General features: G+C 41.0%; 1 protein-coding gene across 1 annotated transcript in view; it reads left to right on the top strand.

Annotated features, from left to right (window-relative positions):
• The first annotated feature begins 222 nt into the window (after nucleotides 1-222).
• NBAS (NBAS subunit of NRZ tethering complex) overlaps nucleotides 223-24,244 on the top strand; it is a 355,775-nt gene continuing 331,753 nt past the window's right edge. The window contains exons 1-6 of the mRNA XM_085016151.1: nucleotides 223-394; nucleotides 2,885-2,939; nucleotides 5,602-5,638; nucleotides 9,580-9,657; nucleotides 10,002-10,049; nucleotides 17,483-17,526. Coding sequence (XP_084872277.1) covers nucleotides 278-394; nucleotides 2,885-2,939; nucleotides 5,602-5,638; nucleotides 9,580-9,657; nucleotides 10,002-10,049; nucleotides 17,483-17,526 — 379 coding nt within the window. The 5' untranslated portion in view covers nucleotides 223-277. The remainder of the gene's footprint in view (nucleotides 395-2,884; nucleotides 2,940-5,601; nucleotides 5,639-9,579; nucleotides 9,658-10,001; nucleotides 10,050-17,482; nucleotides 17,527-24,244) is intronic.

Consider the following 24,244-nt stretch of genomic DNA (forward strand, 5'->3'; position numbering starts at 1 on the left):
TTTCATTTTTGTTTTATAGAGGATGACAATATGAGAGGCTCAGCCTAGGCAGATCTCATGCAATTAATGAACAGAGCGCAGCGGGATCAGATGCTAACTCCAGAGAGCCAATAGACAGGGTACCTCCTAGTCATAAAAGGGTTAAGCCCATCTTTCCGTCCCACCTCCAATTAACTCCACCCCTTTCCCCGTGGATTAAAAGCTGCGCGGCCAGGGCCTTTTGGTCGCCGCGGCTCGCCGTAGTGCTCCTCCCTCACCAGCTTGGCCCCGGCCAAACATGGCGGCCTCCGAGTCAGCGCCGGCTGTGAATCAAGGCTCAGCGGAGGGCGAGGAGGAGACGATCCTCTATGACTTGTTGGTCAACACCGAGTGGCTCCCGGAGACAGAAGTACAGGTGAACCAGGCTCGTCGAGGGCTGCAGCCAGCCTGGCGTGGACGCTGCACCGGCAGAGCCACGTAGCAAGAGCCACGTAGGAGAGTGGCGCCGGGTGGGCGGGGGAGCAGGGCTTGGCGGCTTGTGCGGTCGCCCTGGCAACGGCGCCGTGGGTAGTAGGGGGTCTGGGTCCCCCCGAGTGGGTTTTCCTGGGATTCCTCCTGGGCTGCAAAGTTGGGTTTTCGGGGTCTGAGGCACGCACCTTCCCACTCTGGTTCTCAGTTTCACCGCCTCTGCTTGGAGGGGAGGCGCAGTGTTGGACTCGGGGATCCTTCTCATATCTAGACTCTTCTGCGGTCCCTTCCCGCGGGCCAGCTAGGGCTGGCCAGGGCTGATCCTCATCTGCAGTGGCAGGATTTTCCAGGATCCTACAGTCTTCTCAGCAGCTGATGGGCTGCCGTGGAGCGCTGCATCAAACTTGTACGCCTATTTGGGCCCCAGTTCCGTTAGTTCTTGTGCATTTCAGAGAACAAGCATTTGATAAGTATATGTGTGTGTCATGTCCATGTCCCAGATACTGTGGCAGGTGCTGGGCTTACAGAGGTGAATAACTGTCGGATGCAGTCTAGAGGGAAGACAATGTAGTAAACGGTTTCCATCACTTAGGGTAATACGAGCTGTAATAGCAGGGTGAACAAAATGCCCTGGGGAGTGAAATTAGAGGCTATTGAGCAGGGACTGGGGTCTTTGCTAGCAAAGGGGTCGTAGGGGTTGGTTATCTTGACCTTGGGTTATAAGTTTCAGAGAGGGCCTCCCCGGCACAGGGTGAAGAGCAGGAACCAGGAATCTACTTTGATTCAACATACTTATTGTTCAGTGCGTGCCAGTCACTGTTGTAAGCTCAGAACATGCAGGAAGATCAAAAAGGACTTTTTTTAAAGATCATGGGTGGGCATAGAGTCCAGCCCATATGAATTCTTATTTACAACTTTTCTGTATTTCTTTACTGGAGAAAGTACGCATTCTCCTACTTCTCCTGTAAAGTTTGTTTTCCTTTAACCTCCTTCCCACTGCAGTTTGTGCTTGTCTTGAATAATTTGTTTTATAAGCCACAGAGATCCTCCTATGTTGTTGTTTTTCAAGTATTTACTTAGTTTCTTTGTCTTGAGCAATGTGACTATCCTATAGACTATGCAACTAGGAAGCTGTTGCTGCTGCCATTGGTTAAGTTTCCACTCAGCCCTCACTGGTTAGTTAAAATAATGTTTCAGAATGCTCGACTAGATAAAGTGATTAAATGAGCACAGCATCAACTTACACTGAAAGCTCATAACAGTTTTTTGTTTTGTATCTGTTTGGTTCTGTTGATGTAAACTGAACTACAAGCTCTTGGAAGAGAACTACATTTATTTCATCTTTTTTGTTTTTTGTTTTTTTTTTTTTGCTTTTTAGGGCCGCACCTGTAGCATATAGAAGTTCTCCAGTTGGGGTCAAATCAGAGCTACAGCTGCTGGCCTATACCATAGCAACACAGGATCAGAGCTTTGTCTTCGACCTACACCACAACTCCGGATCCCTGACCCACTTATCCAGGCTATGGATCGAACCTACATCCTCGTGGATATTAGTCAGATTTGTTCCTCATGAGCCACGACGGGGCCCCCTCTGTCATCGTTATATCCCTCCCCGGGACCAAATTCTGTCTTAATTAACGTGGAGTGAATGTGAGCAATTCATGTTTGTTGACTGAAATAAATTTTGTATACTTTTAAGCCATATCTGTCTGCACTTAATTTATGGCCATTGTTCATTGTTCCTTTTTCTTTTTCATGGTGCCCTGGGCCAGGGATGGAACCTGTGCCACAGCAGTGTCAACACAGGATCCTTAACCGGCTGAGCCACCAGGGAACTCTCCTCTGTTAAAAATGTTTTTTTGCTATTCTTCCTTTCTTGATAGCACTGTTAGTACACCTCACTCACTGTTTTTGTTGTGCCTGGTATTGTTTAGTCTCTAATTAAGAAATTATTTAATACATCATTATATATCAGTGTGGATGTCAGCATTTTTTCCCTGTGGATATACAAACAACATTCAATACATTTGCTTTGAGGTATGAGTTTGTTAATCCATATGACCATTTTTCCTGCAAGCAAAACTTGTTTTCGGCCTCTGTAGCCCACCAAAATAGACTGTGCTGAACTGGCAACCAGTGTGGTCTTTGCCCTTGACTTTTGTGCACTGATGTTTTGATTTGGAAACATTTCCCCACAAGTTCTTGTCCTCCCCTGCAAAATTCATTCTGACAGATGCCTGTAACTCTACCACCCTCACTTGCACTCCCGCTTTTCCTAGTCCTGCTTCTCCTTGTTCTGTATCTATAATTAGTTTCTAAATTCTGGTAACTTGTACTCAGCACTCTTGAGTATTAGCAAAGAAATGTAACTTTACATTTTGATAAGTATTCCTAGAAAATTCTCAAATGTTTTTGGTTTTTGTTTTTCTGTTTGTAGCCTAGAGGCAACCGAAAACATGGTGCATCCTTTATAATCACAAAAGCAATTAGGGGTAAGTATAGCTTATTTAATTTTCTGCATGTAATGATAAATTAGGAGTAATTTGTTTCCCATTTGTATTTTTTCCTATTCATAACTGTGCTGTTTTAGGACATTTAAGGAAATGAAAACAGATTGTGTTCTTTTGACTTCTAATGTAGCGCCTGATTAAAAGTGAGTAGTATAAATATTACCTGTTTTATCTTATAAAAAATGTATGTATTTCAAATACATGTGATATGTCTATATCTAAATCTACATGTATGTATACAAACATGTGTATGCATATGTCTGCAAACAGATATTTTTAATGCAGCTTAAGTATGACCTGAGTTTAGCTACTTTGGATGTGTTCTAGAAGAAACGAAACTCAAACCCTTATGAGTCTCAGAAAATCTATAGACATTGAAAGTGAAAAGAGGGTGACAGACTGTTTTAAGTGGTTTACATGGCGTTTCAGACACATCTGGTCCGAGTCATTCAAGTTTGATTAACGAAGGCACTCATTTAACTACTGACACTTTCCGTATGAGCTCACAGGATCTGCGCAAGTCTTGAGCACTAGCCTTTAAACTGTGCTGTGAGGCTTTCTGTATGTTAATTGATGTGGTCCTTTACCAGGCCAGCGAGGTAGGTGCTATTACAGATTGATTTTTTTTTTTAGCTGAGGAAACGTACCCAGTGTCCTTCATTTGGAGTTTGTCTTTCTGGCTCCAAAGCCCATTCTTTTTTTTTTTGTCTTTTTGCTATTTCTTGGGCCGCTCCTGCGGCATGTGGAGATTGCCAGGCTAGGGGTCCAGTCGGTGCTGTAGCCACCGGCCTACGCCAGAGCCACAGCAACACAGGATCTGAGCCGCGTCTCAACCTACACCACAGCTCACGGCAACGCCGGATCGTTAACCCACTGAGCAAGGGCAGGGACCGAACCTGCAACCTCATGGTTCCTAGTCAGATTCGTTAACCACTGCGCCACGCCACGACGGGCACTCCTCCGAAGCCCATTCTTATTATACTGGGGAGTGTCAGCTACTCAGAAAGAGAAAATTCAGCTGAAAAAGAATGAATGTGTATGTATGTATAACTGAATCATCTTGTTCAGCAGAAATTAACGCAGCATTGTAAATCAGCTATACTTCAATAAAACTTTAAAAAAGGAAAAAAAATTCAATTCCAAAGGAATTGAGTGCTAGAAATTAACTATATCTTCTGATAAAGGTAAAATAACTGTATCTTCTGTTAGAGCATATTCAGTTTTCATTATCACAAATGTGAAAGTTCAAAAATTTAGAAAATATACAAGTAATAAAATTGTACAAAGTTTAGGGAATGTAGATAACCACAGATTAGAGTAAGTAATTTGATCATTTTGCTAGAGAGAATCTCTTATTCTTTAGATGTTTTGCTATTGATATATATAATTGTGGATACATGTTCACACATACATGTACATTTTATTTTGCTTTTGCTTTTTGTTTTTTAGGGCTGCACCTGCGGCATGTGGAAGTTCCCAGGGTAGGGGGTAAATTGGAGCTACAGCTGCCAGCCTACATCACAGCCACAGCCACCCGGGATCCAGGCCACGTCTGTGACCTTCATCACAGCTCACGGCAACACCGATCCTTAACCCACTGAACGAGGCCAGGGATCGAACCTGCATCCTCACAGATACTGGTCGGATTCATAATCTGCTGAGCCGCAACAGGAACTCCCTGTGTACGTTTTAAATGGGATCACATGAAACATTACTTGTCAATAATGTATTAGAGTTTGTTTCCTGTGAACTTCCCTGCTTTAGACACTATTATTTTTTAAGTCTTTGTAAAGTACAAAATGGTATCTTCATCTTTTTTTTTTTTTTTTTTTTTTTTGTCTTTTATCTTTTTAGGGCCACACCCGAGGCATATGGAGGTTCCCAGGCTAGGGGTGTAATTGGAGCTATAGCTGCCGGTCTACGCCACAGCAACACCAGATCCGAGCCGCCTCTGTGACCTACACCACAGCTCACGGCAACTCCTGATCCTTAACCTACTGGGCGAGGCCAGGGATGGAACCCGCAATCTCATGGTTCCTAGTCGGATATTTTCATCTTTATACAAATATTTTGGTCTCAGAGAGTGATTATAATAACTCCTACTCCATGGTTTTATTAAAGCCTCTTAGGTGAAATTTAGCATCTCAAACCACTTTTACTACTTGTACTGTTAGGAAATATTTCTAAGTTTTGAATGTTACAAACTTGAGTCTTAAATATATGGTCTTGTAAAGATTATAGTGTAGGAGTTCCCTACACTGAGCCCCATGTGGCTCAGGAAACGAATCTGACTAGCATCCAAGAGGACACAAGCTTAATGCCTGGCCTCACTCAGTGGGTTAAGGATCCAGCATTGCTTTGAGCTCTGGTGTAGGTCGAGACACGGCTTGGATCTGGTGTGGCTGTGGCTGTGGTATAGCCTGGGAACTTACATATGCCGTGGGTGAGGCACTGAAAAGACAAAAATGAAAAATAGGTTATAAGTGTATGTATTTGCAGGAGTTGTATTTTCCTTGTTTTGTAATGATTTGGTCTACAATATATTTTAGATTTATTCATTAATTTCATCAATAAGTCTAAATTGAAAATGATTCCTATAGGATAGCTCATTCATATTTGGCTTTGCTGTTTCTTTTTATTACAGATCATTTATTATTTTTCCGCCAATATATCTGCTACAGGTGAGTGGTCAGTTCTTCAGAGAAATAGTATGAATATCAAATGCAAACAATGTTATCCTATTAATGATCTAAACTTTCAGAATTGAATCCCATCTTGTGTGTGATACAGATGCTGACATTCAGTTGAACCTGGTTTATGAAACAGACCTTTCAAACCCTTGGCCTAACCTGACAAGTTCTCTCAGTAGAAGTAGAGTAATTTCAGTCCTTTAGTCATTATTATCTCAGGACAACTTCTTTCTCTGAGTGTTCTCAGCCTTTTCTTGAAGGCCCCATGATGGACCTGTGCTTGTTTATCTTTTTAAAAACCTTTTTGTTCTTATTGCTGTCTCAGCTCTTGCTGATGGTCCTTCAGTTTCTGTGCCTGAGTGAAGGTTCTTTAGGTTTCAGTTTTTGAGAACTTTTAAATTCTTTTGAATTTTAAGTATATTTTTAGGCCTGGTGCTAATTTTCAGCCTTAAAAGGAAGAAGAGAATGATTATTCTGACCACAGATATAATTGTGCTTTCAGATACACAAGTAGGAGCTGTTGTATAGAATTATTTACCATAGATTGTTTTTTCCTTAAGGATGACTAATCTTAAAAGCTGCAGAGATTAAATAGAGTTCTATAAAAGAGACCTTTGACTCTTCTTTAGGTAGGGTTAGCAACAATGTTTTTCTACTTTTGCTGTGTGTAAATTTAATTTCTTTTTTTCTTTTTTTTTTCTTTTTAGGGCTGCACCTGTGGCATATGGAAGTTCCGGGCTAGGGATCAAAACAGAGCTGCAGCTGCTGGCTTACAGCCACAGTAATGTCAGATCTGAGCCACATCTGTGACCTACGCTGAATGCTGGGGCAATGCCAGATCCTTAACCCACTGAGTGAGGCCAGGGATTGAACCTGTATCCTCATGGATACTAGTTGGGTTCTTAACCTGATGGGCCACAAGGGGAACGCCTAAATTAAATTTCTTATTTAATTTTGTCTTGTTTTTGGGAGTGTGGGTTGTAATAGAGAAGAGAACCGAGTGAGAGAAGGTGGTCGTGGGGAGGGCAGTCTAAGAGGCAGGCCGTTTTTCCTGGGCTGCCCTTGCTCGTGCTGAACACCCTCGATAGGGATGCCGGAGGACGTTTCTCTTTAGGTTGGTCTTGACAGCCCTGTGCCTATTTATTGAGAAGCAGGACTTGCAAGAGCCTCCCACTGATAAAAAGCCTGGTCCTGTGTGTAAACACCTTATTCAGGCATCGGGAGGTCTGTTTCTCCCAGGAAGTCCCTTTCTTTGAATTGGTCACACTGACTAGTGGACAGATGTGAAGGCACCAATTGGTGATTCTCTAGTCTTCCCCATGTTAGGTTTCTTTCCAAAAGCTTGCAGTTCAGTTTTTTGCTCTTGAATTTATGGTAATTATACCTAAAGGTATAACTTCAAGTGTCTTTTTCAAGTTTTTTTCTTTTTTTTTTTTTGGCTTTTTGCTATTTCTTTGGGCCGCTCCCGCGGCATATGGAGGTTCCCAGGCTAGGGGTCCAGTCGGTGCTGTAGCCCCTGGCCTATGCCAGAGCCACAGCAACTCGGGATCCGAGCCGCGTCTGCAACCTACACCACAGCTCACGGCAACGCCGGATCGTTAACGCACTGAGCAAGGGCAGGGACCGAACCCGCAACCTCATGGTTGCTAGTCGGATTCGTTAACCACTGCGCCACGACGGGAACTCCAAGTTTTTTTCTTTTAATTGTGATATAAACAGGCCAACAACTATAGCCATTAATAATTGTTGCTATTCTGCCATATTTGCCTCAGAGTTTTTTTTTTTTTTTTTTTTTTTTTTTTTTTTTTTTTTTTTCCCCCCCAGGGCCACACCAGTGGCATTTGGAAGTTCCCAGGCTAGGGGTCCAATCGGAGCTGTGGCTGCCAGCCTCCCACAGTCACAGCAGTGCCTGATTTGAGCTGTGTCTGTGACCTACACAGCAGCTCGAGGCAATGCCAGATCCTTAAACTAGTGAGCGAGGCCAGGGATTGAACCCGCATCTTCATGGATGCTAGTTGGGTTCCTTTCCCCTGAGCCACAACAGGAACTCCACCCTCTTTTTTTTTTTTTTTTTTTTTTTAGTGCAAGATGTTACATCTGAAGCTCCCCCCACCTTTGCTTCACTCCTTTCCTCTCCAGGGGAAATTATGTTGTTCATATCATTCACGTGCATGTTTCATATTTTTATTATAATATTTCTGTAACTATCTTATGGCATTAAATACTTTCTGTTTTAAAAAATGAACATAGACATGTTGGATGTATGTTACAATATTTTTCTTTTTTTTGTTTTTTTAGGGCCACACCGCTGTGGCACATGGAGGTTCCGGGCTAGGGTTCAAATCAAATCAGAGCTACAGCTGCTGGCCTGCACCAGAGCAAGGTGGGATCTGAGCCGTGTCTGCGACCTACACCACAGCTCACAGCAATACAGGACCCTTAACCCACTGAGTGAGGCCAGGGATTGAATCTGCAACCTTATGGATGCTAGTCAAATTCATTTCTGCTGCTAAGCCACGATGGGAACTCCTGCAGTTACTAATGTTTTTTAATCCTCTTTTGTATTTTCTAATTTCCATAATGTTTTTTTTTTTCTTTTTTCTGTCCTACTACCCTCTGTCAAATTGTCAAATTATTTTCCCTCTGTTTTTTGCTTTTTAGGGCTGTACCCACGGCATAGGGAAGTTCCCAGGCTAGGGGTCCAATCAGACTATAGCTCCCAGCCTACACGTACACAGCCACAGGAACACAGGATCCAAACTGTGTCTGCAACCTACACCACAGCTCACGGGAATACTGGATCCTTAACCCCCTGAGTGAGGCCAGAGGTTGAACCCGAAACCTCATAGTTCCTGGTCAGATTTGTTTCTGCTGCACCACGACGGGAACTCCTCAAATTATTTTCTTTTTCTCTTCTCCACTTACTCTCTTGACTTTTTCATGTGTTCCTCCTCTAATTTGTTGCCTCACTTGATTCACAAAGGGTGGATCATTTCCTCATGTTTTTTGTGAATGATGCTCTTGGGAGCTTCTGCTTGGGAATCTTGCATCACATGAGTCAAGTGAAACTGCAGTCCAGTGTTGCATGTGGTGCAGACTTGGGGATTTGATTTGTTCACAGGAGGTTTCATTCTCAGCCCCCACAGACCAGAATTCCAGGCAGAGATGAGATTTCTGAAGTCTCCCGAGACCCATGGGGAGGTTTGTCTGGTTTTCCTTTCACTGATAGTGTAGTCATTTGAGGGTCCTGGCCTTTGCAGGAGTCTCACTTCCAACTCCTGTCCTTCCTGGGGCCCACAGCTTATTTCCTCTGCCAGGTGTTAACTCCTTTCTTTGCCTTGAATAATTCTGACTTTCAGTTCTCTTTGCGCTTGTAGTACTTGGAGGTTTTTCTTTCTTTCTTGTGAGTTTAGCTGTACACTAGAAGTTTTTTTTTGTTAGAGTTGAGCCAGAATTTCTAGGTGTGCATTGCAGGAAGGGCTTCTTACAAGCTTACTTTGCTAAGTCGCTGGTACCCTCAATATCTTTCCCTTAGAAAGAACATAAAAATTTATATCATTGAACACATTACCATGTGTTTGGAAATAGAAAAATGTACGTGGTGAAATTTCATATATCCAAATTTAGTAACTTTTGGTTTGGGATTTGCAATATCCAATTTTTATATTCTAATGGAAAAAAAATCCCTAGAGCTTGCTACAGATTTATATGCTACTTACAATATCTAGATATTTTTATGTAGTTTTCATGATTAGATTTTTTATTTTTTGTTTTTTCTTTTTTAAAGTATAATTGATTCACAATGTTGTGCTGCTTTTTGGACTTCCCGCGTGGCTCACAACACAATGTTGTGCCGCTTTTTTTAAAAAAATACATTTTATTGGAGTATAATTGACATGATTAGATTTTAAGTTAATGTGTTGTGGTTTCAGCCCTGCACCTTTTTTGCTCCCTGATGGACTGGTTCGTTTGGTGAATAAACAGATAAACTGGCATTTGGTACTTGCGAGGTAAGGATGTGTAAAATTCATGTGTTTCTCTACCTGGATTAGCATTTAAATTCCGTTGTGGATATCAATCTTGGGATCCTGATGGCCTGCAGTCTTGCTTTTTATTGTGTATTTAAATTCCCTTTGTATGTATGGTTAGTATTGTTTAAGTGTGTTAATTCAGTTGCATTGAATCATTTTGTCTGCTTTTGTACGTATATACTCATCTAACTATAAGGTCAAAAGTTGGATAATTAAAGTTGTGAAAAAAATTCAAAAATGATTAACTTCTTAATTATGTCTATGTTGAAGGCTGCTGCAAATATTCATATAGAAAATTTGTTTCTCTTTCTCTGCCATGAAAGCAATGGGAAACTTTTGGCTGCTGTTCAAGATCAGTGTGTGGAGATCAGGTAACTGTTACTATTAATTCATACTCAAAATTTCCCTTGAGAAAAGTTTTACATAATGGGAACTAAGATATTTAAAGGGAGCATATTTAAAAAAAATTTTACGATTAAGTCACGTAATTTTTAGGTGTCAAACACCAACTTCTGCCAATTAAAGGATGAGGGTTGTTTTTTCAGAGTATGCCTCCTGCTTCCCCAGATCACTCTGTCTCCTGAGAAACTTTATTTTCTTAGTAGACAAAGGCACGTCTTCCAGAACTCTGAAGCTCACTCTTGTTTGTCTGGTTACTGCCGCGTCAGCTAAGCAGGTGTTCAAGGCAGCTGCTCAAGGAGGTATAAGAAGTGTAGTGGCTGCTTTCCTCTGTTAGCATAAAGCTGTAGATGGGTTACAGGGCTGCAGAAGACTGAGGCTACATGTTACTTGAGGCCGGTGATACTCATCCGTCCTCTTAAGACCTCAGCAGCGTTACATACACATCTAGAAGACTTCTCTAAGCTGGGCTTTCCATGTACTTTTAAGTTATGCATCAGTTGTGAAAGAAATGGCAACCATAGCAATAGCAGCTGATTCAGGAAAATTAGTTCCTTTTTTTGGGAAATTAACAGCAGCAGATTAAACGTGTTACACCTCTAAAACTGTGGGCTCCTTCTTTCTCCAGGCAATGGAGATCCGCAGAAAATAAGCAACGAGGAGGAAATTTTAGGATGCCTAGATACCAGTCAAAAGTTTTGTATTTTTTTTTTTTTTTTTTGGAGTTCCCACTGTGGCACAGTGGACAACCCTACCCATATCCACGAGGATGAAGGTTTGATCCCTGGTCCTGCTCAATGGGTAAGGGATCTGGCGTTGCCATGAGCTCTGGTGTAGGTCTCAAGTGCAACTCAGATCTGCTGTGGCTGTGGTGTAGGCCAGCCTTTAAAGCTCTTATTTGACCCCTAACCTGGGAACTTCCATATGTTACAGGTGTGGCTATGGAAAACAAAAGAATCCAAAATTTTTTTCTGCTAATTGTTATTGACTAAAGGCAGTATTAGTGAGCATTCAGTTTTTATCACATTAGTTGTAGCTTTCTGTTTGTGCAATTTCCTTTTCCATTTATCCAAACAGACATGGACCCCTCAACTTTTTGGAGGAGTAGACAAAGGGCTTTGTCCTATTGGGGCACCAACTTCAAATCAGAAGGCTCCGTGATTCTTCTTCAAAGCATCGGGATAGAAATGATTGACAATACTGACAGCCTTTCAAAATTTCATTACCTCATCTGGCATAGCTTTCATAGGCAGGGCCCTCTTTTCTAACCACAGCAGTGAGCATCAAGATGGCACAGTACTTGAACTGATAGTGTTCATTGAAATGGACTGGCATTTCGTATTCCATTTGCTGCAGTGATGTGAAATGTATATTTTGGAGAAATGTGCTCCTGGTGTGACTTCTATACGAACATCAGGTAGTGATAAAAATTTCCATCTTTTTCCCATGAAATGAAAACGCAGATGGAATGATTTTAGGTGTTAGGATTGGTGTATGCATGCAGGGATTAGATTGGTAGGTAGGTTTGTGAAGGAGAGTTGGACCAGGAGTTTCTAGAATTTGTTAATAAAAAGTTGGGATGAAATTATTTGCTTTCATAAGAGGATTTGCTACTGGATTGTTAGCGTGTAAAATATTTATGAAACTTACACATATATCTAGCTCTAGGAATTTACTCATGCCTTTGAGAATGAGTCCTAAGGAAAGATTTCTGGGCAACAGAAGTGATGCTTATCGAGATCTTATTCATCTGGTCTCTAATTTGCCAAAGCTTTGCAACTTAATATGGTTAAAGACTCTTAAATAGTGCAGAGTCAGTTCTATCGGGAAGCCATTCAGAAACTCATTCCCAACGGACTCCCCTTTCCCCTGATGAGGTGCCAGTCCTTTATGCTGCACGTAATATAATCAATACATTATTACACTTCATGATAAGATAATGCTAACAAGGTTGGGCACTGTTGAAATGCTTTCCATGTGTTAACTCAGTCCTTGCAGAAGCCCTGTGAGGTAGGTATTGCTATTTTGCTCTATTTTAGAAGTGGGGACACTGGCACAATATGGTTAAGTACCTTGCCCAAGGATTTGGAATCAGCTGTGCTTGCTGCGCTGCTCATGCACTCAGCTACAGGTCTCTACTACCTTTTGATCATTTCCTTTGCCAAGTTCCATGTATCCTGTTGGTTTACATATGGGTTTCCTCCAGGATATTTAGGGCCCCTTCGTTGCACAACTCCAGGGGGTGCCATTTGCCTAAAACTCAATGTGAATGGGATCTGAAGTCTGCAGCTCCAGTTACACTGTGTGTTCCTTGGAGGCATGGGCTGTCTTTTTTTTTTTTTTTTTTTTTTACTCCCTAGTGCTTTTATATTTCTTTGAGGATAATAAGTGCTAAGTTGATGTTTGATGAGTAAGTGGCGTGTTTGCAAGTGGGATGGGGAAGCAGATGCTGGGGGCATAGCATACTGACCTGCTCAGAGTTGGCACTCAGTTTGTTGAAAATAGACATACACGCTTACTTTGCAGCAACGTGAGAGGAAGTGTCTTTGAGCAAAGATGTGGGCTGGTCAGCAAAGAGAAAGGACAAGGTAACTACCTGAAGTAAATGCTAAAAATAGTGGCCGTGCCTGAATTTTTTTTTTCTCTTTTTCTTTTTACGGCTACACCTGCGGCATATGGAAGTTCCTGGGCTAGGGGCTGAATCGGAGCTGCAGCTGACAGCCTGTGCCATCGCCACAGCCACACCGGATCCTAGTCACATCTGTTATCTGTGCTGCAGCTCACAGCAACACTGGATCCTTAAGCCACTGAGCAAGGCCAGGGATCAAACTCACATCCTCGAGGACTCTATGTTGAGTTCTTATCTTGCTGAGCCACAACAGGAACTCTTGCCTGAATTTTTTTTTTTATTTTTAAAATATTTTAATTTTTTTATTATTCAAATGAATTCATCACATCTGTAGTTGTATAATGATCATAACAATCACAGGATTTTCATCCCACAGCCCAAGCACATCCCCCCACCCCCCAAACTGTCTCCTCTGGAGACCATAAGTTTTTCAATGTCTGTGAGTCAGCATCTGTTCTGCAGAGAAGTTCCGTCTGTCCTTTTTTCAGATGCCACATGTCAGTGAAAGCATTTGATGTTGGTGTCTCATTGTATGGCTCCCGCGGCATATGGAGATTCCCAGGCTAGGGGTCGAATCAGAGCTGTAGCCGCCGGCCATGCCTGAGCCACAGCAACGAGAGATCCAAGCCATGTCTGTGACCTATACCACAGCTCACAGCAACGCTGGATCGTCAACCCACTGAGAAAGGGCAGGGACCGAACCTGCAACCTCATGGTTCCTAGTTGGATTTGTTAACCACTGCAGCATGACGGGAACTCCTTGTTTATGTTTTATATCTTGTATCTCTTTGCTCAGTGTTTCCTGTAAGTTATCTATCTTTGCCTCCAGTTTATTTCTAATGTCTTGCATCATCTTCAGCATCAACAGTCTAAAGTCTTCTGCTTGGAGGCTGGGAATCTCCTTACCGCTTACCTGATTTTCTGGGCTTTTTCCTTTCTCCCTCATCTCTGTTATAGTTCTCTGTCTTTTCATTTTTATAGGTTTTTGGCGTGGTGACCTTTTTACAGATAATAGAGTTGTAGCCTCTCTTACTTCTGATGTCTGCCCCCCTGTGGCTGAAGCTGGTAGGGGGCTTGCTGTAGGCTTCCTGATGGGAGGGGCTGATGCCTGCCCACTGGTAGGTGGAGCTGATTCTAATCCCTCTGGTGGGTGGGTCTTAGTCTCTGGATGGGATTAGAGGCAGTTGTGTGCCTGAGGGGTCTTTAGGTAGCCTGTTTACCTAGGGGTGGGGCTGTGATCCCACCTGGGTTGTTGTTTGCCCTGGGGCTTCTCAGCAGCTGAATGATGGGTGTGGCCAGATTTTCCCAAAATGGCCACCTCCAGAGAAAGGCAGCTGCTGAATATTCCCAAGAGCTTTGCTTTCAATGTCCTTCCCTCACAACAAGCCACATTCACCCCTGTTTTCCCAGGACGTCTTCCAAGAACTGCAGTCAAGTTTGACTCCGATTCCCATGGAGACTTTGTTTTGCCCTGGGACCCAGTGCGCATGAAAGAATGGGGTCTCCGTTTCCCCCAGTCCCGTGGAGCTCCTGTGCACACGTCCCACTGGCCTTCAATGCCAGATGCTCCGGGGCTCTTTCTCCCTGTGCCAGATCCCCACACGTGAGAGTTTGATGTGGGGCTCAGAACTCTCACTCCTGTAGGTGAGTCTCTGTGAACCAGTTAGTTTTCAGTCTGTGGAGCTTCCCACCCGGGAGGTATGGGGTTGTTCATGTCGTGAAGTCACCCCTCCTACCTCTTGATGTGTCCTCTTTTTCTTCTGGAGTAGGATATCTTTTTTAAGGTTTCTGGTCCATTTGGATAAAGAGTGCTCAGACTTTAGTTGTGAATTTTGTTGTTTTTAGGAGAGAAGTTGAGCTCCAGTCCTTCTATTCCACCATCTTATTTTTTTTTTTTTTTTTTTTTTTTTTTTTTTTTGCTATTTCTTGGGCCGCTCCCATGGCATATGGAGGTTCCCAGGCTAGGGGTTGAATCGGAGCTGTAGCCACCGGCCTATGCCATAGCCACAGCAACGCTGGATCCGAGCCGCGTCTGCAACCTACACCACAGCTCACAGCAACGCCTGATCGTTAACCCACTGAGCAAGGGCAGGGACCGAACCCGCAACCTCATGGTTCCTAGTCGGATTTGTTAACCACTGCACCACGATGGGAACTCCTATTCCACCATCTTAATCCCGTCCTCTGTGCCTGAATTTTAAGATGATTGTTTTTGCTATTCCGCATGGTATATTACGGTGAAGAGCACCTACAGTCCAAGACTGGCTCCAGTAGTAATATTGGTAGGAACCTAGTATTCAGTCACTATTTGGTGATTGGGTTAGAATATGAAAGGTAATTTTAGTCTCTGTGGTTATTATTTGATATTAGGGAGCAGTTACACAAAGGAAATGGTTTTTGTGGAAAACTGCCAAGCTGAAATCTACTTTAGTTTTAGGAGAGATCTCTGCCTTTTGCAAAAGGAGACTAGGGCTGCTGTTTGCTGACTTTGGTTTTGTGGTGAGAGGCAAATGGCTCTAATTGCCTGCTCCAAGGTGGCACAGTCAACCTACTTGTGTGTGTGGGGCTCACATGGGTAGGTGACTTGTTGTGAATTGCTGCGTTAATTTACAGTGCAGTGGTAGTTGCAGATTATAAGTGGCCAGTACATACTTCCTTTTTTCCTAAATAGTAACAGTTTCTTATGACTACGGGCTATTGCTGTTATATATATGGGGACCGATTAGAAACCATCACAGAACACAACAAAAAGCACTAAAATAAGGGCTGCTTATAAGAGAAGCCACCCCTTCTCCAATTTGCTTAACTGTCTTAAGTGAAAAAATTCTGTAAAGTTGTGACAAAACAAATTTATGTCTCCTTCTTTTTTTTTTTTTTTTTTGTCTTTTGTCTTTGTTGTTGTTGTTGTTGTTGTTGCTATTTCTTGGGCCGCTCCCGCGGCATATGGAGGTTCCCAGGCTAGGGGTCCAATCGGAGCTGTAGCCACCGGCCTACGCCAGAGCCACAGCAACGTGGGATCCGAGCCGCGTCTGCAACCTACACCACAGCTCACGGCAACGCCGGATCGTTAACGCACTGAGCAAGGGCAGGGACCGAACCCGCAACCTCATGGTTCCTAGTGGGATTCGTTAACCACTGCGCCACGACGGGAGCTCCTCCTTCTTTCTTCTTTTCCACCAAAAAGAACAAAGTACAATTTGTGATTATATTAAGAGTCAAAGTAATGAACATTTAAAAATTTATTTATTTTTAGAAGTTTTATTGAAGTATAGTTAATTTACAAGGCTGTGATAATTTCTGCTCTACAGCAAAGTGACCCAGCCATACATAAACACATATCCATTCTCTCTCACAGATTCTTCTCCCACAGATTCTTCTTCTTCTAGATGATACCAGAATACTAAGTAGAGTTCCCTGTGCTATACAGCAGGTCCCCATTGGCTAATGGTTCCAAATTCCTCGGTGTGTCTGTGCCACTTGACTTGGGTCTAGTTGATGCAAATTTATATGTACTGTCTTATTTAATCTTTTCCCCTAAGCTGTGAAGTTGGTGTCGCTTATCATATTTTATTGAAGGGAAAATTAAATCATACTGAATATTTTGTCCGGTTACCCAGAGAGCTGAAATCAGGTCAGCTTCACGTCAAAGATCATGTCCTTTCTGCTCTGTGCCACATGGAGGCTAGAGTCTAATTTACTGAGGAAATTTACTTTCATATTTGTACCTGAATTTTGTTAAAACGTAGTATTTTAACAAGTGGCTAAAAATCTTGGAGACTTTAAAATTGCTTTAAAGGTAATGCTTAGTCATTTCACAAATATTAGAAAATGCAGTTAAGTATTTATGAAAGAACAAATTTCACTATCCAAAAGTTGTTTACTATTAACATTTTGGTGTATGTTCTTTGGAACTTTTCTGTGTGTATGATACATATGTATTTAGTAGAAAGATCCTCTGTATTGGATACCTTTTTATTGGTAACTTTTAAAAATTTATATATTGTCAGCATCTTTCCATGTCAATAGTAATTGTATAATATTTCATTGAGTGTACATAGCAAAAGCTAATAAACCTTTTATACTGGCTATGTTTTTTCTTTCATAAATTAGACTGCATTAATTTCTTTGATATCTGTGTATATCTAATTATTTCCTAGGGATAACTTTATAGAACTTGCTGAATCAAATACTATGGACATTAAAGTTTTATAATTATTACTGAATTATTTTCTGGAAGGTTTACCTATTTTCATTTTTGAAGATTTAATAATTAGACTACTTTGGTATATATTTCAAGATCACAGACATTAAATAGGTCACTGATAGAAGTATTATATGACCGATTAAAACAAGACAAGACACTTTTCCCTAAGTGATTAAACTGTGTAATATGATATAGAGCAGTGGTTCTTAAACAGGATCAGTCTGTAGGGGAGGGAGTTATACTTGGGGCCCCATCCCAGATTTACTGAATCAGAGTTTTTGGGGATGGGTCCAGACATCTCTATTTATATTAAAAGAGAGTGCTTAAAATTACTCATGCTTGTAACACTATGTTTCTAGTGTAGCTGTGTTCCTAGTGGAATAATGGATTGGAAGAAAACATAGTCACCAGGGAAGAGCTCTTATTTGAGACACAAACCATCCATGAGAGAGAAGGAATGATTTAGTGTTGTCTAGAGAGGTTGTCTCGTCCATGTTTGTGGTGGTTTATAGCACTGTATAGTAGTGTTGTTATGGCAAAACTGTTGCCTTAATTTTATACGTATTTTGCAGGTCTGCAAAGGATGATTTTACATCTATTATTGGGAAATGTCAAGGTAAGAGTTGGCAAAATATTTTAAAAATGAAAAATTTGAATCTGGAGCAGTTGACAGTATTTAAGTCAGAAGAATTGTTTATTGACAAAGGTTATGACTGTATTAAAATAATTAAAAAAACATCTTAACTGACTTTCTTAAATCTTTTGCTTTAATATGTGAATTTTGGAGAGATTTGTAATTGAAACTGTTTTAAAAGAGTTTAAGCCAATTTTAGGACAGTGAATTTGTAAGCATCTTTAGTCTTTTATTTGGAATTCAATGCAGAAAATAGTTTGTACACATGTCAATTGTTGGTCAAATATAAACTGGTAAATAGTCTGGGATTTGATCATTCTCTGATATGGTTCAGCAAAAACTTACTGTCACCGATGTATTGAACCATTTTGCTGAGTCATGGGGGTATGATTGTGAGCCAGGCATGATCCCTTCCCTCGTGAGGCAGATAGACACTCACATGGGTGCTTACAGGCTTTGACAGATCTGATGAAGGAGAGATGCAGAGTGAGAGTTTAGTGTGAGATGAGATTGTTGGGGAAAAGTGGCTTTTGGAAAGCAGCCTGTGGAATGAGTAGAAGGTGAGAAAACGGGGAGCGTTTGAATCTGCTGGAGCAGTGCGTGAAAGAGCAGGGGGGGCCCTAGGGGAGGAAATGGCTCAGAAGGTGCTGTTGGGGAAACTCATCCATCACGTAGGTGTTATGCCCAGGGCCTGCAGGGCCGTCTGTCTGACCCTGTGCTTCTTTACCAGTGGGGTAGGTTGTAGGAACCTCGTGGTGATAATCATGGTCGGGGTGACGATGACACCCACTGTCATGTCCTGCCTGCATGTCGGGCACTGTGTTTAGTGCTTCCCATGCACTTGCCCATTTAACCGGAGGAACATGGTGTGTTTGTTTGTTGTGTCTTAAAGCAGTGCTAGGAGAAAAGAGATAATCGACAATGACAGAGCAAAGAAAAGGAAGGTGTTGGGTGGTTCTGAAATCTACAAAACAGTGGTAGTAAGGAGGATTCCCTAGGCTGGTCTTAAGCTTAAATTCACCATTCTAGGGCCAGTTTCCTTTTCATTTTTCTTATTGTCAGCTGTCCAGATGTGTTCACAGTATTAAAGAGGAAATATTTTAAAAATGTTTTGAGTCCCATGTGAATGGTGATACAAATTCTATTAGTATGTCAAAATCAGTATTCTTTATACGGATAAAGTAGGAATAGAGTTCTTTTTTGGGGGGGTATACAACGTGCAGTGGCTTGATGCGGAATCTCAGTTCACAGCAGGGATTGAACCTGGGCTGCAGCAGTGAAAGCACCAAGTCCTGACCTCTAGATCACTAGGAAACTCCCAGTAACAGAGTTCTTACGGAGTTCTCTTTGCACATAGTGTATTTGTCACTAAAAGCAAATGTGGAACTTCCTACATATTTATATAAATTTACCTCCTCTTCGTATAATCTCTTCCTTCCCTTGTGTTACCTGGAGTACCTTGTTCTTTCAGTACCCTGGCCAGTGGTAGGTACCATTATCTGACCAAGCCAAAAATCTAGAGATTGGCTCTTCTGTTCCCTTCTCTCCCTTCCTCCTTTCTGTCTTTGACAAATATTTTAGTTGCCACCGTATGCCAGGTGCTGTTATCCTAGGCACTACATGTACAATAAACAGGTTACCTTGATTTAAGGCCTTAAATCAAGGGGGAGAAGCGAAATAATTCATTGTACTTATGCCGAGTGCCCCAGTGGAGAAGCCTTACTTTTTAACTTAACTGACCACGTCCTGGGAATCCAATTAAATGGCTCTTGGTTCCTGCTTGTGCACTGCAGCCATCACAGCCCCAATTCGGGTCCTTAACATTTTCTTTTTCTTCTTTTTTCGGCCGCCCCACGGCATACCAAATTCCTGGACCAGGGATTGAATCTGAGTTGCAGCTACAGCAATGCTGGGTCCTTTAACCACTGTGCCGGGCCGGGGATCAATTCTGCATCTTGGTGCTGCAGAGATACTGCCAATCGCTTTGTGCCACAGTGGGAACTCCACTTAATATTTTTTTACTTGGTTTCTTGCAACAGTCTCCTGACAAGGTTTTCTTCCATATGCCTTTCACTAATCCTTTCTTTACACTGCTTGTCAAATTGACCATTCTTCAATGACAATTCTGTAGTGTTTACTCTTCAAGTCTGGCCCTACTGCTTTCTAGATATTAAGCTTGGACAAGTTACTTTAATTCTCTGAACTTCGGTTATCTGTAGTATGAGCATAATTTTGCAGATTGGGTTGTGGAAAAGTGTGAACTAATCGATGTGTAAAGCTCTTAGCATAATGTCTAACATGCTAAGTACCTAAGAGACAGTAAGCTACCATTATTGCTACCTAGTACTGTTATGCAGTTCTTAGTATCTAGCTCAGAACATGAGACCTTTCAAAGTCTGCATCTCTGTCCTGTAAGATGCCCCAGCCATATGCCCTGTGTTTAGTACAAGGTAGCTTGCAATTTTCTAGCCCCATTGTGCTTTTCATGCTTTGGTACAGATCGTTCTTTGAATCTAGAAGCTCCCATCTTTACATTTAATTAATTAGTCCTGCATGTTTTTGTCCAAGCATCAGCTGTTTGGGAAACTTTTTCCCTTGCTCTCTTCCTCGTAAATTGTGTATATTTCTTTATTTCTGTAGGACTTTTTGTACTTCCTTCACTACACACTACACGTAGCCTTGTCTACTTTCCTTTTTTAATTGCTGGTTTGCTTGCTTGATTCCTAATTAGACTGTAAATTCTTTGGAGGCAGGGCTCCTGCCTTAACTTCTCCTTCATTCCGAGTGCCTAGCATGGTGACTGACACATAGCAGATACACAGTTTTTGGCCATGTCCAGTGGCTAATGGCACTTGGGAACTATTAAAATGAGGTTTATTCGTAGATTCTTTTATAAAAATATTTCCTATGAACTAATTTTAGAAATTCATTATGGCGTGCATATGTATGTGTGTGTTATATATATTGTATGTTGTACACACGTTTATAGATAATTGTCATATTCATATTTGTTATTCCTGTTGCACACAAGTGTGTATACATACCACATCTGGAACAATAACATAGATAAGCGGCCCTGTTGACATAGTATCTTTTTGAGCATAATAGAAGGGACGTAGCATTTGTGAATTCCTAAATGGAGCTGTAGCATTTTCTGAATTTGTTTCCTATAGTCTCTTCACCAACATTTATTAAGGTAGACAAGGCTCGGCTTAAATAACGTATAGGGATCAAGAAGTTGCCAGAAGGGTAATTTGGGGATATTCAATTGCTTTTTCTCCAGTGCCTCCCTCTTTTTTTGGGTGTGGACTTGGGGAGCCTGCAGGGGGCTTCTGAGAAGTCTGCTCAGAATGTTGGAGTCATCCAGACCCACAGGGCCTCTTTGAGCTTTGTCTTTGGACACCGGCTCTGAGCCAATACTTAGAAATTTGTAAGTTAACATGAAAATGGAAGCTTAACCCTTCTGTATTTCACACAAATTGTAATATTTATTAGAGCTTTTACTGTCTACAGTTAATGTGGCAGCATGGATGAGATAATAATGCTTTGAGAGCTAATGTTTTATTTTGTTGGCTTCTGAATGTGTGAATTTATGACTTTAATACTGCATTAATGGCTTCTTTCCATTTCATATAATGTGAGGTAATGATCATTTGCTTATTATCAGACTCATCTTTATGGGAATAACTCTCATATGCCAAATGATATTTCCTGTGTATGCCTGGAGAGAAGGAGCCAGATTGTTGCTAATGCATTTTTGAAACTACATATTACTGTCTGCAAACTGAGATAGGAGTGATTTGGTTTCACTTTCACATTTTTCAATTATTGTTTTATAAAATAGATGCTACTTGAGGATATTTTAAACATGGCTGGCAACTTGTTTTGGCTATGTTGGCCAGGCCATAAGTAGTAATTCAGTCTTCTCTTTCTATCTTGAATAGTGACCTAAAAATGGCACAAGGAAGTAGACTTTTTTTTTTTTTTTTTTTTTTTTTTTTTGTCTTTTTGCCCTTTCTTGGGCTGCTCCCACGGCATATGGAGGTTCCCAGGCTAGGGGTCAAATCGGAGCTGCAGCCACCGGCCTACGCCAGAACCACAGCAACTCGGGATCCGAGCTGCGTCTGCAACCCACACCACAGCTCATGGCAACGCCGGATCGTTAATCCACTGAGCGAGGCCAGGGAGCAAACCTGCAACCTCATGGTTCTTAGTTGGATTCGTTAACCACTGCGCCACGACGGGAACTCCAGGAATTAGACATTTTTAGAGCTGTACTATGTCCAATCAGGAGATTTTTCTCATACCTGTGATTTTGAGATACCATAAACCAGACCTTCCTGATGCTAAGCAGCAGCTTACCTGTTGTGGGTGAGCTGAGGTCCTGTCAGCCCTCCAGGGGCCCTGCAGCTGCCACAGTGCATGCTCAGACTGGTGGCCTCCAGTTCCCAGCAGCCTTATCAGCTTACCCATAGGCACCTACAAACATAGTTTATGTATCTTGACATGATTTTTGTTTTTATCTTTATTATTTCCTTTCATCTGCCTACTAGATTTAATTTGCTCATGTTGATCTGGATGGAAGATGGAAGTTTTAGGTCACTGACTTGAAACATTTTTTTCTTCTATAAGCATTTAAGCTTGTTCTAATATAAGCATTTTTGTTACTGATATTATCTTGTGGTTGGAGAACATGTTCAATATGATTTTAAATGTATTGAGGCTTGATTTATGGCTCAGCATATGGTCTCTCTTCAAAAGAATTCTGTCTTCAAAAGAATTTGATTCTTGCATATGGTGCAGTTACTGGGAATGGTAGTTTATAAATGTCAATTACATTAAGTTGGATGTTAAGAGCTGTTAACATTTTTATGTCTACTGATTTTCTAATTGTTCTATCAATTCTTGAGAGAGGAAGGTTTAAGTTTCCAAATATAATTTTGTATTTGTTTATTTTACCCTTTAGTGCCATCAGTCTTTATGTATTTAAGGATTCTAGTTTTTATGGGCCTACATATTTTATTTTGTCTTCTTGATGAAATGACTCTGAAAAGACTCCTCCTTTACTGTGTTGGAATGTCCTATTCTATCTCCAGTAATACTTTTTGTTCTATTTTGTCTAGTATTGTCCCTTTAGCTCTTTTATGATTAGCATTTGTATGATGTATCTTTTTCTCTTCTTTTACATTTATCTGTGTATCTGTATTAAATGTACATTTCTTGTAGAAAGAATATAATTTGAGACTTTTTTCAGTCTGACAGTTTGCGTTTAGAACATTTACATTTAATGCAATTATTGAACTAGTTAGGTTTAATTTTACCTTCTTTGTCCTATTTCTTTTCTTTAATTCTAGCATTTGTTCTAAGGTTTACAGTGTATATTTAAATATTATTTTATTAAACACTGTGCATCAATTCCCTCTTACTCTTTTGTACTGTTGTCTGACTTTTTAATGTTAAACCATTGTAGTGTTGTTGTTGTCAGGCCACTTTAAGAAATTGAAAAGCAAGGACAAATCTTCTATTTTTACTTCTATTTTCCACTTCTGTTACTTTTCAACTTTATCTTTCTGTAAAGCTGAGCTTCTGTTTGATAGTGTTTTCCAACTTGAAGAACTCAGTTAATATTTTTTACAATGCAGATGTTTTGATAAATTCTCTCAGTGGTGCTCTGAAACCATCTTTGTTTTTTTTTTTTTTTTTTTTTTTGCCTTCATTTTTGTAAAATATTTTCTCTGGATGTAGCATTCCAGGTTGACTTTTTTTTTTCTTTTAGCTCTTTAAAGATATCATTGCATTGCTTTGATGAGAAATCAGTAATCTTTGATGATATTGTTTTCCTGTAGGTAATGTCTTTTTTTCCAGCTGCTTCAAAGATATTATAATTGATTTCAGAAACTTGATTATTACATGACTTGATTTTGTTTTTCCAGTTTATCCTGCTTTAGGTTCATTAAGCCTCTAAGATGAGTGGATTTGTAGATTTCATCACATTTGCAAGATTGATGGACATTATTTAAAACTCAAATAAGATTTAACTCAGTCTCTTCTCTTTTCTGGCATGCCAAATATATTATAGATTGGTTGTGTATTCCACTGGTTGCTGATGTTCTATTAATTTCTTCAGTTTTTCCCTCCATTCTTAGTTTGGATAGTTTCTTTTGCAAAATCTTGAAGGTAGAAGCTTATATAGATTTCTTTTTTTTGCAGTGTTTAATATGCTTTTAAATCCATCCAGTTTTTTTTTTTTTTAATTTAGGTATTGCCTTTTTCTTTTTTCCTTTTCAGGGCTGTACCTGCAGCACATGGAGATTCTCAGGCTAGGGGTCTAATCAGAGCTGTAGACGCTGGCCTGCACCACAGCTACAGCAAGGCCGGATTGGAGCCATGTCTGCAACCTACACCAGAGCTCACAGCAACGGTTCCTACCTAGTTGGATTCATTTCTGCTGCCCCATGAGGGGGAGCTCTGCCTTTTTCATTTCTAAAAATGGTTTGATATTTTATAGTTTGTATCAGATTCTGCTGAGAGTCCCTATTTTGTTTCTTTTTTTTTTTTGTCTTTTTGTTGTTGTTGTTGTTGTTGTTGTTGCTATTTCTTGGGCCGCTCCCGCGGCATATGGAGGTTCCCAGGCTAGGGGTCGAATCGGAGCTGTAGCCACCGGCCTACGCCAAAGCCACAGCAACGCGGAATCCGAGCC

Source organism: Sus scrofa, chromosome 3, assembly GCF_054392235.1.
Source record: "Sus scrofa isolate SSC_HxYL_T2T_F1_AM1 chromosome 3, Sscrofa_HxYL_maternal_Yorkshire_Landrace_v2.0, whole genome shotgun sequence".
NCBI lineage: Eukaryota > Metazoa > Chordata > Mammalia > Artiodactyla > Suidae > Sus > Sus scrofa.